We start from the raw sequence: 18,284 nt of genomic DNA, 5'->3' as shown, positions 1-18,284 counted from the left end.
TGTTGAAATAAAGCAGCTATCTCTGCTATGAAGTCAGTGTGACAACAGGAAACAAATTATTTGCTAACAAATATCTCATTCTAACAGCATGAGTCATTCTGATATCCTCCAGCCAAATTATACACAAATCACGCATTGCAAAGTTCCACTATTGAGGCAGAGATGTGGCCCAGAACTTACTTTCTAGGACTTAAAATTCCTTCAGTGTTGACTGAGAGAAAAAGGGTGAAAACCAAAGGAATCTTTACCCAATATTTGCCTCATACTGAAAATGTGTATAGATGGATATTCTAAGATTGTTATCTGAGTGACCTACATTGTAGATTTCATGTAAAAAATTTCCTTTTCACTTCAGGTTTAGCTCTTCAGCACTGACCTGGAAAAGACCATTGTTGCACAAATCAAGAGAGGATTCTTGCTCTTTCTTCTTCACACTAAGAACATGTTGGTGATAGTAAGCGGCTGCAGGTGCAAAATCATCCACACCCCCTCTCCAGTAAAACTACGAAAACACCAAAATTATTACAGCTAACTTGTTTGACATGCAGCTCAATTATAGGCCAGAGGAGCCTATGTAAACACATAATGACTCCCACTTAGCGGGGGACATCGTGCTTTTCTACCCTTGAAAAGGAACTATCAGCGCAAAAACATTTCCTGACATCAGGCAGGAACGTTTCTACTCTTTACATATTGTTTGCAGATGTGTAAATTTTTTGAAGACCAAGCCTCTGCTGTAAAAGCCCAACAGCTGTTAATTGCTAAATCAAGTCACAGACAATAAGAGTGAAACACTTGATTCGTATACACACTGGGAAGTCTCACTCAACAGCTTAGATTACATTAGTCATGAAGACAGTCTGACATCAAACATATACAAGAAGAAAAAACAACAAAGTATGTTTCCAATTTCAATATGATAGAATTCCATCCACATCAGATTGAAGCTTTTCCACTGGGTGTGGATGAGTGAAGAAACACATTTTGTTTAGGTTTGGGCAAGATTTTAAGGAAGCCCTCAATCAGTAACACTATAAACACACCATTCCAGTCGAGGTGTCATTAGAAAGGCTGGAAATAAGGCACAAATGTTGCTACTACGCTCTGTCTTGCACAAGATGTGGTTCGGTGATTGGACAAGTCGCCTTCAGCCAAATGTCATCTCGGCGAGTGGAAAACTACTTTTTAGGGAACCAAAATCTAAACAGGCATTTTGTGAAAAAGATGCAGCGAGACAATGAGGGCTTTTTCATGCTGAAAGACAACACCTCTTTCTTGAGAGAAAGTGGTAACAAGGTAAATCCATCCTGGCCCGAGAACAAATATACATTGCAATTGGCAGTCGTGACCAGAGGCTTTGAGGCCCCGGGGCTGCAGACTGAGGCTACTGCTATTTCCACAAGGGCCTGCGTGGACCGTGTGACACAGTTTTACTGCAGGACTTCAGTTTGTGTAACAATTTGTACCTCCAGCTAATATGTGCTGTAGTCTATTTACATGCAATGCAGTGTATTTACTTCCCTGGCATCTTAACTACAGCTTGACAAGTAGGACGAAGTCGGTGTTTAAAATAACACAGCTGTGAACAACAGCTAAATGCTGCCCCCATCTGTCTGTGGTTTACAACTGCATGTAACTAGATCCCAACAAACCAACTGTGGGACAAAGAGTAATGTGTGGGACACAATACCAATGCAGAGTTTTTTAATTTTTGTATTTTCTATGCGTTTTTTTAATTTCATTTTAAATTCAGTTTACACTGTAAAATGTGTATCTCAGTAGTAGCTGAAATAATATAATATTTTGAATGTGTCTCATTAAACTCTGCTTTTGTGGATTATAAAAATTTCAAATTACACCCTGTTCCCTTATCCTACATTCTTATCTTCTTTCAGTAACAGTGTGTCACATAGATTTCTTTTAGTATTGTGTGTCTGATGTCAAGACGTCCACATCTTTTCTGGATTTTTTTACCCCTGTAGTTATGCCGCCATTTTCACCTGATTTGGAAAATACAAAATTATATTTTATGAACAAGTAATGTAATGTCAGATGAATTGGTCACTTGAATTGGTCAAAATGTGTTGTTTAAATTTTCATGAACTCACTGAACCAAACCAGCTATTGTCAGGCTTTATGTTTAAATCATGCTAATGTTAGCAATTAAATAAAAGAAAGTGACACACTGAAGTTATTATAAATACACCGCATTTCCTGAAACTATACTTTTAGGTTGTTAAAGCAGTAGTTCACCCCAAAATCAAAAATATATTACACAGTTTTTCTCCTGGCATGTAGTTTTTTTGGTGTGGGTTGCAGAGCTTTAGAAATATCTGTCATAGATGTCATGTCTGTTGTCTGCCTTATGCAGTTTCCAGTAGAAAAGGAAGTAGTTCAGGTAGATTCTTAAGTAGTTGCGTATTTTTAAGGAGTAGTTTTTCTAAAGTCTAGTTTTTATTTTCATCTAAAATGTTTTGTGCGCACCTAGTTTTAATTTTTAGTTTATTTTTAGTTAACTGTAATAACCATCGCTGAAATGTCAGTGATATTAAAAAATGTATATGCTGCCCCTTAGCTGGTTGATTCAGTAGCACACAATAGACAAGTAATTTTCCTGTCCTTTTCTCTGTGTCAGTTTCCAGTATATTCTGCTTAAATCTTCATAGCTAGTGACTTTGTCATGACTCACAATTTACCCAGTCGGGTGCTGGGTAGCAAACACCATGACAGATTAACCTGCACTTGACCCATCTGTGTGCAATTTGATTGATATCAAACAGCTCTGTGATGACAGACTTCCCTGCTTTCTTCACAGCTGTTGGATTAAGGCCAGTTATTAGGCAAGTGCCAGCTACGTGACCAAAATCCATCCTCCTTGTTAATTTCCCATCCTTCCTCTCCATCTCCTAGTCGCAGAGGGGAGAGGGGTTGTTTAGTTGAATATGTTAGCCAAGTCTGCCTGACTCATTGATGCTTCATCGGGCTGAGGTTTCTGCAAGTTAGAGTTGGTTCTGTAGACTGTACAAAAGAAGTAGACGTGGCCAGTGTGACGTCATCCGCTGGTTTGTGGATTACCATTTTGAATACTGGGTTTGGCATTTCGGTTGTCGCCATCTTGGCATTTTGGAGCCAGAAGTAACCGTATTTGGACGAGACATATATCAACCTTGCCGTCATGTTGGACCGGTGCAGACTGGCTTGTAAGCACATATAAGTAAAGAGGCTGCATTTTTTTCTGGATTAAAAAGCAGTGTAAAGTTTACATTTTGTCAACCGATTTCAATTTGTTGTTTTCATAAGTTCATATATGTGGAAAGTTTGAAAACAAAACAACTTTTTTTTCCCTATTCCATGTAGATCATAGACCCTAACATCAGTCATAGAAATTCGTTTGAAAAATGTAAACATTACGGTGCTTTTTATGAATGAAAAGGTAGCTAGGTTGCCGAAATAGGCACACTGTAAATCCTATCATGCTCAATCATCTGTTTTACTCAAAATGGCGCCATAATTTACAAAAGGACATTATGTTGTATTGAACAAGACTTATAACCAGTGATTGATGACATTTTCCTAATGAGAGAAAATGTTTGCTGACACATTAAATCAAGTGAGAAGTAGGGTCATTTTCTTATAGACTTCCACACAGTCTGACTTATTGTTGCAACCAGGGAAGTCACCCCCTGCTGGCCATTAGAAAGAATGCAGGTTTAGGGGACTTTCACATTACCTTCTGAAATGTTGCGCCTACTGACCAGAACCACAATATGTGGGATAGAAATATTGTCCACCTGGTCACCCTGTATGTAACCCAGAATAAACAACCTCAATCTCAAAATTTAAATAGCTTTTGCTGTTTAATGCAGAAAATATTTATTTGTTTCAACAGTTTTAAATTTCCTAAATTTCTATTTTTTTTGTTGTTGTTGTGTGCTGTTATTCAGCACAGGTGGAATTCCTCCATCCAAGGGAGAGTTTAATCTCTTCTCTCTGCCCTGAAAACCCTTTGTGCCATCAGGGCCAAAGGGCTGACGCAGCACTCTTAGCATCGAGCAGGTTGCGTTCACATGCTCAACCACCTTGGGGTATAATTCACCAGCTGCAAATTTGCGCCTGAGCACCCAGGGGCTCTGAGAATTCTGTTTATCACAGTCTCCAGACCACCAGTTCCTCCTACTGTACCTCAGATTCAAACCAGAGAAGGACGGAGAGATCTGCTCCAAGGTTCTTTGCGTGGCGTGACCCCAGGACTCTTGGGCCTGAGATGTGCCTGGAGTCTCGTCAGAATCTTTAACTGCCGAAGGGGGTTCCTCCTGGAATGAATCTTCTGAGGAATCAAGTGGATTTTCTTGGGATTCTCCGGATTGGTCCTCGATGTTTACCTCTGATGGTTCATCCTTAGTAATGTAGTGCCTTGACTGGAATCCCAAAGGCAGAACACACATGCCCTCCCCTTTTGATTTCTCCTCCTCTGCTTTCAGGGAGCTGTAGGCCTTACGGACCGCCTCCAAATTATCAAACTTCACCACTACACACAAATGTTGGCCAAGCTGTTTGTGATGCTTGGCATAGCACTGCAGCTCCTTGGGAAGCTCTTTGCCAGGATGCAAGATCCAGAGCGAGGTGATGCTGCCGTGAGCGCTGAACTTTTGGGCAATCCTCTCAAAGAGTAAAGCGTGCTCCAGGCCTTCTGCAGTTTTCTCCGCAGTGATGTTCCAGGCAAGGAGGAGCTTGCCAGTGGGAGAACACTGCAGCCATTCAGGAAGCGGTTCTATCCGCCTGACTTTTGTGCGTTCATTGTTCACCTCCAGAATGTCTGAGTGCTCTGCTCCTGCCAGAGTCATGTACCAGTTTTTGGTCAGGACCTTTATCTGCAACCAACAGTGGAAACTTCAGCTTTGTTTGCATTTTACGGTATTATTTTTAATCAAACTGATGGAATGTAAACACAATAGAAAGCACACAAAATCTTGCTTTTTTTTCTCTCTTACCTTTCTTAAACATGTGAGGAGCTTGAGGCTGACGTAGCCCTGCTTGTTCTTCTGCACATGTTTCAGCAGGAAGCCGTCCTCTGCCAGGTGGCTGTTGCTAAACAAATCCTCCAACTGGGCTTTAATCTTCAAGCAGAGCAGCTCATCTTCACGCTCTTCTTCATCTTGGGCAGATTGTGCACCATCTCTACAAGAACACATGACTCACTCATCATGATATAAAGCAATGTAGATTAGTCAACCATATGTTTCCTAATTTTCTTACCCAATCAGATTGCTCATGGTATCTCCTCGGGATAGTGATAAGATGTCACTGAGCTGAGCCATTTCTTAGTAAAGTAAAGACAAGTGTTAAAGAAAAGCAGCAGGCCAGATAGAGTAAACACTACTGAATGAAGAAAAACATGCACCTGGATACAGTTCATACAACCACGATGATGTCAGCTGGTTCTGTGGGATCCAAAATAACATTTTGTAAAATGCTACAAGCAGAATTCCACTTCACAGAACATCACCTCTAACACTAGTGCACTGTAAAAGATTCAACTAAATTCCTGTAATTTAGTTGAATCAACTCACCTTTATTAAAGGAGGAGTCCGTAATGTATTTACTGTAATAAATCATAAAATGACCATGATAGCTCTTCAGAGATCGAGGAAAGATGTTAGGTTTAAATACTCACTTCTCTGGACAACAGCGCTACGACCGCAGTGTCCCCCTTTTTAAAATTTCTCCTCTGGGCTGGAATAACTTTATTTATTAATTTTTTTGCCTGTTTCACATCAGAGTTCAGCGTAATACAGAATGTTTGCTGAATGAGTTGGTGTTTTTAACAGTTACATTGAGCAATATGTTATTGGAGTCTGGCAGGCAGATGGTAGGAGATCACACACCACAAACTATAGAGTGTATTTCCAGAACAGTGGGCTTTTGTTTTCAGGATAATGGGCATATCTTTACATTGATGGACAACTGACAGTTATAAACAGCTGATCAGCTAGACTCACTTCTTATTGTCAATTTACAATGCACTCCTGCAGTGTTCCTGCAGCCTGCCTGAGCTTCCTTGGGTCTGGGGAGGAGGGGGCGAGAGGGAACAAATGCTGTACTCATTTTTGCTCGGGCAGTTGTTACATATTACTTCTTTAACTAAACACAAATATACATGTTTTAACCTCATGTTAAATCAATTTAGAATTTCAAGTTTTTATTTTCAGACCACTGAAGAAATTGTCAACATGAGTTGCTTCGATTTAAAACATTTTGAGTTGAATGAATGCACTGTTCTGTTCACCCGACTCAATTAATTAAGTTTCTAAAGAAACATGATACGTATATTAGCAGTCTTAAAACAGACAGTTTGTGGTTTGAAGAAAACTTGGAAAACTGCTTTGTATCTTTAACACGTTAAGATAAATCATGGTTGTTTCTTTTCGCAATAATTAACCCCTGTACAACTTTAATATCTTATAAGATTATTGAATAATTGATACCTCACTTGGTTTTACATTTTCATAACTCATTTGAACCATGTTCAGTTAACTCACATTTTCAACCAAGTTGAGCCAGCTAAAAAATTTACAGTGTTATAACTCAAAACAAATATATTTTAAAGAAAAGAAAAACGGTTGTGTAAACAAACTATAATCTCTCAGAAACAGAATATTATCACTGCTAAAACTAAGCCCCACTTTGCACAACAGAAATACAGTAACAATGCATCAGTACTATTATCACAGCACCAAAGAGCAATAACCTTTAATTCACACCTTTAAGGATGGTGTGATTTTCTGCAATGTAGTTCAGTGCACAATTAAAATATTGTTATTACTTGACTCCTAAATACACAAAAATACATACCAGTCCTAGACTATAAAACAGCAGCAGTAACCCAATTATCCTTTAAATCCAGTGTTTACATCCTGTTTGTGAGCTTTTGTCTGCTTCTGCATGAATCATTCCCACATGTTGGAAGCAACAACAAATCCATCAGTTACATGAGAATACCCTGTTTTGTTTCCTTCCATATGTTAGAATCATTATACATACGATAAATACACAAATCCAAACCTATGCTTGGCTCTTCCACAAACATTTTCCCCTGTTACTGTTTTGTGAGATCAGCAGGCAGTGATTTAACGGGCTGTGTGGGCTGCTGAGAAGTAGACTGAGCAAGTGTAAATGAGTAAGTGAGGGGACTGAAGATGATCAAGCTATGAGAACACATATCCACATGCATAATGTACACATGTACACGTGTAGAAAAGGGACCTTAAAACCCATGAAAACCTATACGATTAAATATTTATCAAATAACCAACAAAGTACAAATGAGCTAAAGTCATCTGTTGTAATTATTTGCAAGCGTTTTAGACTAAAAAAAAAAAAACAACCCAAAAAAACTATGGATGTGATTTAATTCAGTGCTGTCTCCATGGCAACATAAGCAAACAGCCCAACAACTGTCATTGGATTATGTGTCCCTCATTCTCTCCTTCATTCCTTCAATCACTGTATAATAAACACAACACCAGTATTCAACTCTTTAGTGAGCTATGAATTCTTATTTTGCGTCATCGCAGACAGGTGTAGTGCTACACAACTGTAATTTTTCCATCCATAAAGCAGGACTGCGTTGAATGGAGGGATTGTTAGTGGAAAGCAGTGTACATCCCTTACATATTAATTTCATTCTGTTTTAGGGATGTTGAAGTGCTCTGTATAAATAGATATAAAATATGTTCTGTATCTATGACTGTATTGTGGATAATTCAGTGACAGTGGTGTCTCCATGGCAACACAAGAAAACAATCCAACACCCATCATTAGTTTCTGATTCTTCACCTCTTAAATTCTGATTGGTCCATAGAAATGTGACATCTTTTCCTGCTCACTTCAAACCAGTTGAAACACAAACAAAACAACACCTAAATTATGTTACTACCAGTGAAGTAAAGTAATTAAGTACATTTACTAAAATGCTGTACTTAAGTACAACTTTGAGGTACTTGTACTTTAATTTCTTCCACTATCTACTTTATACTTCTACTCCACTACATCTCAGAGGCAAATATCATACTTTTTACTTCACTATATTTATTGGCTGTTACTTCCCAGATTCAGATTAATAATACAAAATGTAATCACCAAATAAATTATGGTGTATTATTATGTATGAAGACTGTGCTTAATTGAGAAAACTCCAGTTGTTGTTGTTGTTGTTGTTGAGTAGATCTTGAGTTGTATTTTTACCGGCTAAGATAGCGGATGGTATTGTTTTCTCCTTTTGAGCCTCTGTATGCGAGTCATCATGGCAAAATATTGTCCAGAAGAAACCCAGAGGCAGGCTGGAGTACTTTGGTTGTAGTTCATATGTCTGTGGACAGATTTTGTCAATTTGATTTTGTAACTAGTGTGCATAGATGCAGTCACAAAACTTTACAGGTGTGAAGTTGAGATCAAAATGAGCGCTGAGTTTGAAGATGGGTGTGGTCCAACCCATAAGTACTGAGTACTCTTGTAATGACTACCAAGTACTCATGAGTTTGAATGTGAACATGTTGACAGGCATCATGATCACAAGATGCTCTTTAGTTTTGTCAGAAATATTTCTATTTTGGGTAATTATTAGTATATTCATGTAGGTTGCTTACAGCAAGATGCTAATTAAGAAAACTGGTTTTGGGTCCTTTCAAAAAATGAGGTGGTGGATATGTTTCAGATTTTCGGCACATTCGTCCAAACACACACTTTCAAGTACCTGAACATTCAGTTGCATTGGTGGAAAAGAAATCCCTTAGAAAAGCCTTGAAATAAAGGACACATGATAATGAACTAACACTACAACATTTCTGGCAGGTGCAGATAAAGCAGACAAAGGTTCCTGGTGTCCCTGCTGGTGAAGGGCAAACTTGTGGTATAAAAGATTTATCGGTTACGAACTTTTCACATTTTGTAAACAACAGGATCAAGAAACGAAGCGTCACAAGCCGGGATTTGTACAAAAACCCAATTATTTAACTTTATTAACATCAATGTTTTTTCTTTTTCATCAACAGTTTCTTTTTAAATTCCAGTTCTTTATCAACAAATAGAAAACAGACTGTGTACAACAGATCGAACCCCTACAGCACTAAGCATTCACAAGGTAAAAATGAACATTTTTAGTTTTTCTCCAGCGTTTTCAAGTCCCCCCTCCCTCCCACCGCCGCTGCTGCTGCCTCCATCACTGCCACCACAACATTTAGGCCTCTTGGATCTCCCCTCCTGCGGCTTGTGTGGGAGAAGACGTGTGCTTGAGTGGTGAGTGTGGAGTTGTCCATCTTGATGGGTGGGGTGGGGTGGGGGGGTTGTGCTGTTTTTTCCTCATTCAGACGGACAACCAGCTGTCGAAGTTACTATGGTAGTACAGTAGATACAACGGTGTTTCCATTAATACACACTCTAGGACAGCAGGCTCTCTGCAGTCTCTAGGGTTGGTAGATCAGCAGAATTAATCCTTTTTAACAATATACCTTTGAAGCTGTGTATATATCTATGTGTAATTGTACATATATATAATCAATCATAATTATATATATATTTATAGTTCTATTTCTGTATAAAATAATATCAGGTTCAGTCCAAAGGGCTGAGTCTCTTTCCCTCTGGTAGGAATGGTTGATTCTGTACAGGTGCCGGCGTTTGTCGCTCTGCTCCTCAGCCCGTATGAACCACGTCCGCTCCTTTCGGTCTCGCGTGGTTCGGCCCCAGCAAACCGACCAGGCCAATGGGCAGTGAGGAGATGGGAGGGACTTGAAGAGCAACAAGATTCAGAGATCAGGGAGTTTATTTTTCTGTCAGCTACCCTTTGGGTATAAAAGTCTGTTTTCCTCAGGTAAGTTTCTCCGCTGTGGAGTATGAAGGCCTCAATGCCATAGGCTTCTGATGAAAAACAAAACAAGAACAAAAAAAACGTAGAAATCATGTGCTTTCTGTTTCTGTACACCTCTGTTTTAGTCTCTTGTTAGCTATTTCACTTTTTGTTTTATAAACTAGCTACCATGTTTACAGAAGGACAAACTTTACCAAGTGTGTGCTCTGAAATCAGTTTTCTCATAGTTGATTTTTTTTATCGAAAACAGCAAAGTGAAAAGGCAAGTTTTTTGAGTTATTGAACTGAGTAAGACCAAAAACAATGTTTGACGCATAATATGAATAAAAGGATAAATGTGACGTGACAAAAGAAGTCTGACAGCAGCTCAGAGAACAGTGGTCCTCCTGTATTAGTATCTAGGAACGTGTTAAAAATACATGTCCCTTGTGCTAAAGTACCCTAAAATAAAAATAATAAAAAACAAAAAAGAACCGATTATGAAAATAATGCTTGCCCCAGGCTGGGCAGTTTAAGACAGAAGAAATATCTGATGTTAAAATGATTATTAAAAACAACAAATATACTAAACAATAACATTTGACATAATGAATCATAATATTGACAATAAAATTAACATAAAAACAGAGAGAATGCTCTCTTAGTGCTACCAGTAGCCTTTGACAATCAGGGAGGTTTGGCTTCGACGGAGCAGAGAGGCGAGCTGCCGCTCTGCGCTGTCGCTTCTGTACAAGAGTTGTCATGTTTGTCAGAGTCATTGTAATGTTCCAGTTATTTTTAAAGCAAAATCTCATGTGGTTGGTTGGTTAAGTTGGCGTGGATCTCTGTGATTGGTTGAACCCGTCGCTGGGTCTGCAAGCACGTCCCTTTCTCCCCCCCCCCCGGTAGCTGCAAGGGGTCGGGTTTTAGGGGGTCAAGTGAGTGGATGGTGGCTGAGATGGGACACTTGGCACACTCCTGAGAGGTCTGACCAGGGAGGCTGCTTGGTGGGAGTGGTTATGTTGCATAGTGGTCAAAGCTCCCCAGGTACTCTAATGCTGCCCTGTAGCACAACTGGTACTGGTCCTAGAGAGGAGAACAAAAAGAAAAAGAAACCTCAGTAAGAAAGTCTGCATGCATGTATCAGATCACACCCGTAAGTTTGTCTGTTCTATTTTTTGTGACTTGTAACCTGTACATTTCCAGACTGTAATTCGCTTTTTTGAGACAGAGATGTACTGATCCATTTTTTTTTTCAGTTCCAATCCAAACCCTGAATTTGGATAACTGCCGATATCAGTACTATACCAGCGTTCTTTCATCTTGAGCATTATTATTGTTGTTGTTGTTGTTATTGTGATTATGTGTATCTTACACATATACATGAGGCTGAAACTGAATTTCAGTTTAGTGATGAGAAGTTGTGATGTTGATGCACATCCTGTTAGTTTTACTCATCTGTAAAGCTGCCACTGATGATGTCCAAACACTGTGGGACGCTGTAGGATCTTGGCTTCTGACACTGACATGTTCTGCAGATAGTGCTGAGAGACAGCCCGCATTTCCCATGATGCAATACTGAGAGTTTAAGGTTGCTATTTTATGTTCCAAATGGTACTTTCTCTAGCGTTTCAAACGTGTTTGTTCAGAACATGATAGTTTATGTTGGTAATTTTTGTGCTGTTTTATTGTTTGAACCTTGATTGAGGTAGATATATTTTGTAACCAGATGTAATGTGTTTCCCTAACATTACATGCTACTTTAGAGTTGAAGTCAAAAGAGCTACTCATCTCTAAATTCATGCTGTGTAGCACAATATTTACAAACAGAAAACATGGGATTGTGGAGTTTAGATTACATCAATATTGAGCCCCGATACCCACATTGGATAAGTTCCATCTCTACTCACTTTTACACCACTGCTGTAAATACAACCCGTGCTGTTTGGTCCATATAAATTGCTTGCTAAGAATTTGAATCAAGAGTATTTGTGTAATTGAACAATATGTTATTGGCAACATGATACTGGGTAAAGTGAACACACTTACTTTGTGTGAGACTGACCAAACTCTTGGAGTGTGATTGATTTATGTATTTGTATTCTAGCCTTAGAGGAAACTCTGTGACACAGGGATGACAGCGATAAAATGACAGCCTACGTCACAAACTTTAATAAATTACATTAGCAGGGATGTACACTCTACTGTTTTTCTCCTGTCCATTGGACAGATCATTACAGCTAATGTCACTGTATTGTAAACAGTTTGCAACCCTGCATTAGTTAGCTCAGTTAGAAAGCATAAACCATGCATTTTTAGCGTATGATGTTTGGATTTTTACAACAAAAGACGCATCATTCTCCCTTTTACAAGTCCGTGTAGCATCAAGATGATTTTGAAGATGTTATTTTAAGGTAAAATAGTTGCATAATGTTGCTTTAAAGGACGAGTTTTTCCTCATCTGTCTAAGAATAGAGTTTGCCGTATGCTGCAGATTGTTCAAGTGAACCAAAGTAATAAAGTGACTCTTCTCTATAATTATAGCCATAGTAATTAAAAAGCCTTTTCACTAGAGGCTCTAATGAAATGACAGTTTTCTGTGTCACAGTAATCTAACTTTGTTCTTTTCCTTTTTAAAATCATAAAATGTTTATGAACTCATTTAAATTCGCGCCATGTCATGACTGTTTTCTTTAATACACATTTTCAGATGCTTTGCCAGAGTGTTGTATAATGTATTTATAAAGTCAGGAACATTTGACACTGGACCTTTCTCGAGATGAGTTTGCTATGAGATTTCTGAAGCACCTCTTAAACCTCACTTAAAGAAAAAAATGTCAGTGAGTCACAGAAGGACTCTTCAGATAACATCAAATTTGCACAGTAAAAATATACAATATTGACTTTGGGACACCATCCTGTCACTGAAGGACATTAAGTATGAACAACATTGCTGTCTTACCTCGGTCTGCACCATGGCAGGCCGCTGGGTGCGAAGTGTCTTCACTGTCTGGAAGAGGTCAACCACTCCTTCGTACCTCATCCTTTCCAGCACGATGCTGAGGGTGATGAAGACTCCGGTCCTGCCTACCCCGGCACTGAGGAAGATAAACACAAGAGTCCTTGTTTCATCTCTTGTCTAGGGCTCATAAACTTAAATGACTTTCAAAAGTAAGGAATTAAAGCTCAATGTACAAACATGGAAACTCATTTCAGGTTGCTCTGAACAAGAAAGCATGATTTGAATGTGAAAGTATGTGACATGAACTATAATACCTAGTTTTGTTACCCTTGTTTCTTATGTTGTTTCTTACCCTTGAATGCAATGTACACTACCGGTCAAAAGTTTTAGAACACCCCAATTTTTCATTTTTTTAAATTGAGAATTATGCAATTTAATGTCTTATTGTACCCTGAAATGAAACTTTTGACTCATCAAAGTAGCCACCTTTGGCAGATATAACAGCTGAACACACTCGTGGCATTTTTTCTACAATGGAAATCAAATATTCTTCAGAAAGTTCTTCCCAACTCTGTTGCACAAGTTCCCATAGATGTGTGGCACTTGTAGGTTGCTTTGCTTTCACTCTTCTGTCCAGTTCATCCCAAACCAGCTCGTCTGGAGACTGTGTTGTTTTCAAGCTTTACCATCTTGTTCTTTGTTCTTAAGGTAGTTCTGGTATAGCTTGGACTTATGTTTTGGGTCATTATCTTGCTGTAGGATGAATTCCTGACCAACTAGGTGCATACCAGAGGTTACTGCATGGTGCTGCAGAACGCTGTGGTAGCCATTTTGGTTCAGGGTGCCTCTCACTCTGTACAAGTCACTGACCCTGGATGTCTTAACAATGGCTTTCTTACTGCAACTCCACCTGTCAAACCTGCAGCTCGAAGTCTTCTCTTCACAGTTGGAACTGAGACTTGTTAACTACGACCACTATTAAGCTGTGCTTGAAGCTGTTGTCCTGTGAGCCGCCTATCACACAAGCTGTTGACTCTCAGAAACTTGTCTTCTGATTCTGTTGTGGCTTTGGATCTGCCAGACCTCTTCCTGTCAGTTTCCCCCAGTTTCTGAGTGCCTTTTGATGGTGAAGGAAACTGTACTCACTGACACCTTGACTTTCTTCACTATTTCTCTGTAGGAAAGACCTACATTTTTAAGTGATGATGGTCTGTCTCTCTTCCATTGTTAATTGCTTTTTTCTCGCCATTTTTATAGCAACACACCACTTTCTGAAGTACAATACTGTTCAAATAGTGCTCATGAGGGTATGGTACCACAGCGTGTTCAAATACTACCTTTTATGCAGACAGAGGGGTTGTAAGGAATCAAGAAAAGTTGCGACACCTGTAGGAATTGGTAGCACCAACTTTCAAGGCTTGATCAACCTCCATCGCCGCAGAACACCTTTCAGTTGTTAACCCATTTCTTGTTCCCTGAAAAAGGCCTTTTTGTATAATTCTGAAATGTACATTATTTTTCAGTTTTGGGTAGCCTTAGCATTTTTTTTAACCTCTGGCAGTTCACCACTTACCTTTGTACCATTTCAAGCTATTCATTGGACTTGAACTGCTTGAATTTGAATTGAAAAAATGGAAAAATTGGGGTGTTCTAAAACTTTTGACCGGTAGTGTATACATAATGCAATTCACCAGCACCACAAATTACAGCCTCCTAAATTACCATGAAGTTGAATAAAAGCCTCTTTTAACAAAAAATAGTTACACCCAGCATTTTAACCTTCGGGTTTATGCCACACCAGATCCACTGAGTGTAATCATTAGAAATGCAACTTAAATGTGACTTTTTACACAAGCTGATGTAAAAACGTTCATCATCAAAGTTCTGAAAATCATAGAAATCTGAAATGCAGTCTACACTTCCATCATTATCTCAATTGCTTGTACTTTGAGCACGTTGAAGACAGATTATCAGCCATCTGAAACTGCAGAGGAAACACTGCTGCTACATAATCATAATTCAAACTGTAACATTTGCAAGCATGCACAAAGCTCTGGAGTAGCTTAATCTATCTTCATTTTCTGATTCATCAGTGCCACTTTTTCCTCCTCACCTGCAGTGTACAGTGATTGGTCCATCCTGTCCGAACTGTTCCTTGGTTTTGTGCACTTGTCCAATGAAATCAATGAAGCCTTCTCCAGTTTTTGGCACTCCTTGCTCGGGCCAGTCAGTGAACTGGAATTGGCGGATTGTTCTGGACTGGCCATCCTGATGGGGAGCAGCAAAAAAAGTACATTTAAGAGTCAGGGTACACTGATAAGTACAAAGACTGACATGTACAGTTGTGTTCAAAATAAGAGCAGTCCAACATCACTAAGCAGATCAACACTGTTTTTGGTAGAAATTATATTTCTACATGGCAAATCATTTACTAGTAGGTGTAGCAGAGTAATAGAAAACCAACAGACCCAACAGTCAGGACATGCATGCTGCTGATTCTGTGTAATTGAAACATTAATTGAAAGGGGCGTGTTCAAAATAATAGCAGTGTGGAGTTCAATCAGGGAGGTCATTCAGCTGTGAAAAAACAGGTGTCAAACAGGTGGCCCTTATTTAAGGACAAAGGCAGCAAATGTTGTACATGCTGGTTATAGTGTGTTTCTGAGTAAAATGCAAACAGCGTACTTTAATTAAAAAGTTGACAGGAGAGGGGAAAACATAAAGAAGTGCAGAAAATGATAGGCTGCTCCGCTAATCTCAGATGCCTTAAAATGGTATCCAAAACCTGAAAGACATGGAAGAAAATGCAAAACTACCATTCGAATGGATTGAAGAATAGCCAAAATGGCAAAGACTCAGCCAGTGATCAGCTCCAGGGAGATCAAAGACGATCTAAAGTTACCTGTGAGTACTGTAACAATTAGAAGATGCCTATGGGAAGCCAAGCTTTTGGCAAGAGGCCACCGCAAAGTCTAATTGGCAAATTGTAACCTCTTCAGCACATGTCGTTTTTTCAATAAAGAACACGCTGACTGGCCTAAAGAGAAATGCCGCAACTTTTTGTGGATGATGAAAGTAAGATTGTTCTTTTTGGGTCTACAGACAGTTTGTCAGATGAACCCAAACACTGAATTCAAGCCACAGTACACTGTGAAGACAGTGAAGCATGGTGGTGCAAGCATCATGTTATGGGGATGTTTCTCATACTATGGTGTCGGACCTATTTATTGCATAAAAATAAATTCCACATAATTGTGAGATGTAGTCCAATCATCCTGGGCTGGAATACCTGTTCACAGGTGCCAGAAGTTGGTCGACTCCATGCAACACAGATGTAAAGCAGTTCTCAAAAACAGTGGTTATACAACTAAATATTAGTTCAGTGATTCACAGGAAAGCTAAATCAAGCGTTTTTCAGTTTATACAGTAAATGTTTGAGTTTGTAAAGAAAAATGCAGACACTGCTATTTTTTTTTTTTAACAGCCCAATATTCGTTTTTCTTCACTTTCTGTAAAAGAAAAACAAATTTGAATTTTTTTTGTTCATGTTTTGATTTGGAATAGAATATGCAGTGCTCCCAATGCAATTGCGTGTATGGAAATAAAAGCTATTATAAGGATTTTGAGCTGATGTATATTGTGTTTGATGTATTTGCTGCTTTAATTCAGTGGTTCACAACTGTTTTCCTTCTGGTACTCCTTTTCTTCTCTCATTGAGTAAACTGTCAACCCCTGACTAAGTGACACATTTAATAGATATTTCTTATTATATTTGGTGCATAACAATAACACTACAGAACAACTGGTGAACTGTGCAATTAAAACAATAGTCAACATAATTACTGCAGGAAGTTTGTCAACTTTTTATACAATTCTGTCCATATTATGCATTTTTTCATTTTTAACAGTCATACATACTAAACAGGCTTCTGTTTTTGACAAATTTATTGTTTTCTTCTCCCTGAGACTTGGCTGTTTAGCAGGGAGTGAAAGCTCTGTGAATATAAACTTGTGTTTGTTTTTAGTTTATACTTAAAATAACAATTTCATTTAGTTTTCTTTGCAGAGGTGAACAATGCTGATATATAGGCTCTACATCCTCCTGTGAAGCTCTGGAGACCCCTAGTGGGGGTCAGGACCCCCGGGTTAGGAAACAGTGCTTTAATTTATCTCTATGAACACTAGGCTTGCAAATTGTATGCATTTTCTTTAAGTAATACTCAAAAAAGTTAACCAGTGATTATTGCTAAATCATTAATGATTAATAATATACAAAATGCATGTCTTTTTTTCTCAGTTTAAGATTGATAGAAACAATTCTAGCGGCACGTTACAATTCTGCTGCTGGAAACAGCTGGCCTTGTCCACCTGTCCTTATTCAACAAATGATGCTTTACAAAATAATGTTGAATATCAAATTACTGACATTTCCAGACTAACAGAGCAAACCAAACCAATCATGGAGAAAAACTGTTACTAGAACTAGACAAAACATGCATTGTTGGTTAATACATTTTTAACTGGTAAATTCTTAATGGCAATTCATCACTTAAATGAATCATTAACATCCCTAATGAGCACATCACTCTCTGTGGCCTTTTGCACAGAGATTTACACAACAAATAAAGTAAACAAATAAACACCACAGCACAGCTTCTCAGTTGAAGTCCATGAGTACTGTAAGCCTGTTGTCTTTTCACTGCAGCCGTCTAATCATCCAATTTACACCTGGAATGCGATATAAATAAATCTGACAACCTGCTAGGAGAGAAAAGCAGCAGGGCAGGACTGACAAACACACACCTGTAACATGGAGTCACACATCTGACTAACAGTGCTGTGGTGTCAGCATGTTAGGAGCTTATTTCCAATCTATGTCTCTTTGAATGCTCATATTGCGTATGTTTGTGTGTGTGTGTGTGGATATATATATATCAATAGACACATAGATATACACACTCATATGAATCTATATATGTGAAAGAGGGAGTGGATGTGGGATTAGAGCGCTGCTGTGCTGTGGGCCTTCTGATGACAGTAAAGTATATTTATAGCCCATTGAAACTACTGCATCACAGGGAGTTGCAGTACTGGCCCTCAGGGATTGGAGGCTATGCTTTTCATGTATTTTCACAGCGATCTTGAAACACACATGCACACACAGTCCATAGAGCAAGCATACTGCTACTAAATCTGGGTAAACATGTTTGATGATGCATTCACTTGATGTCAACCTGTCAGGAGAAATAACATGGGACGCGTTCTGATCATCTTTACCTTGAAATCACAGTCGGGATAATTCTTAACACTTAGCACATCTGTCAGCATTTGTATGAAAACCTAAAATTAAGATGGATTTGGGTTGGATGGTTGTATTTGTGTAAAATGCCAATTAATTGTCACCCCCCCTCCACCACCAAGACATACACACACACACGAACACATTAGATATTCACACATGGAGTGAATGCAACATAC

The 18,284-nt window shown here is 38.8% G+C and overlaps 2 protein-coding genes across 13 annotated transcripts in view; both read right to left on the bottom strand.

The window, feature by feature from the left end:
* Positions 1 to 3,908: 3,908 nt before the first annotated feature.
* On the bottom strand, positions 3,909 to 5,273 carry LOC146317891 (la-related protein 6-like). The gene is made up of 3 exons (XM_084732397.1): positions 5,257 to 5,273; positions 4,992 to 5,178; positions 3,909 to 4,871 (listed from the first exon to the last, which is right to left on the bottom strand). Exons 1-3 carry the CDS (start codon positions 5,271 to 5,273, stop codon positions 3,909 to 3,911), a joined length of 1,167 nt encoding a protein of 388 aa, XP_084588523.1.
* A 3,714-nt stretch (positions 5,274 to 8,987) lies between these two features.
* LOC146317890 (receptor-type tyrosine-protein phosphatase F) overlaps positions 8,988 to 18,284 on the bottom strand; it is a 220,428-nt gene continuing 211,131 nt past the window's right edge. For all 12 annotated transcript variants that reach the window (XM_084731743.1, XM_084731742.1, XM_084731747.1 and 9 more), the window contains 3 exons: positions 14,920 to 15,074; positions 12,807 to 12,942; positions 8,988 to 10,930 (listed from right to left, as the gene is read on the bottom strand). In XM_084731743.1, the coding sequence (XP_084587869.1) occupies positions 10,862 to 10,930; positions 12,807 to 12,942; positions 14,920 to 15,074 (360 nt within the window). In that variant the 3' untranslated portion in view covers positions 8,988 to 10,861. The remainder of the gene's footprint in view (positions 10,931 to 12,806; positions 12,943 to 14,919; positions 15,075 to 18,284) is intronic.

This window comes from Lutjanus erythropterus, chromosome 12 (genome assembly GCF_056507025.1).
Source record: "Lutjanus erythropterus isolate fLutEry1 chromosome 12, fLutEry1.hap2, whole genome shotgun sequence".
Classification (NCBI taxonomy): Eukaryota; Metazoa; Chordata; class Actinopteri; order Lutjaniformes; family Lutjanidae; genus Lutjanus; species Lutjanus erythropterus.
The sequence above is the reverse complement of the archived record's forward strand: the minus strand, read 5'-3'. Positions and strand labels throughout refer to the sequence as shown.

Bases quoted from the DNA above. Each gene is read 5' to 3' on its own strand.
- LOC146317891 (XM_084732397.1), bottom strand. The intron at 4,872-4,991 runs GTAAGAGAGAAA...TGTTGGTTGCAG, and splicing joins TCCTCACATGTTTAAGAAAG to ATAAAGGTCCTGACCAAAAA.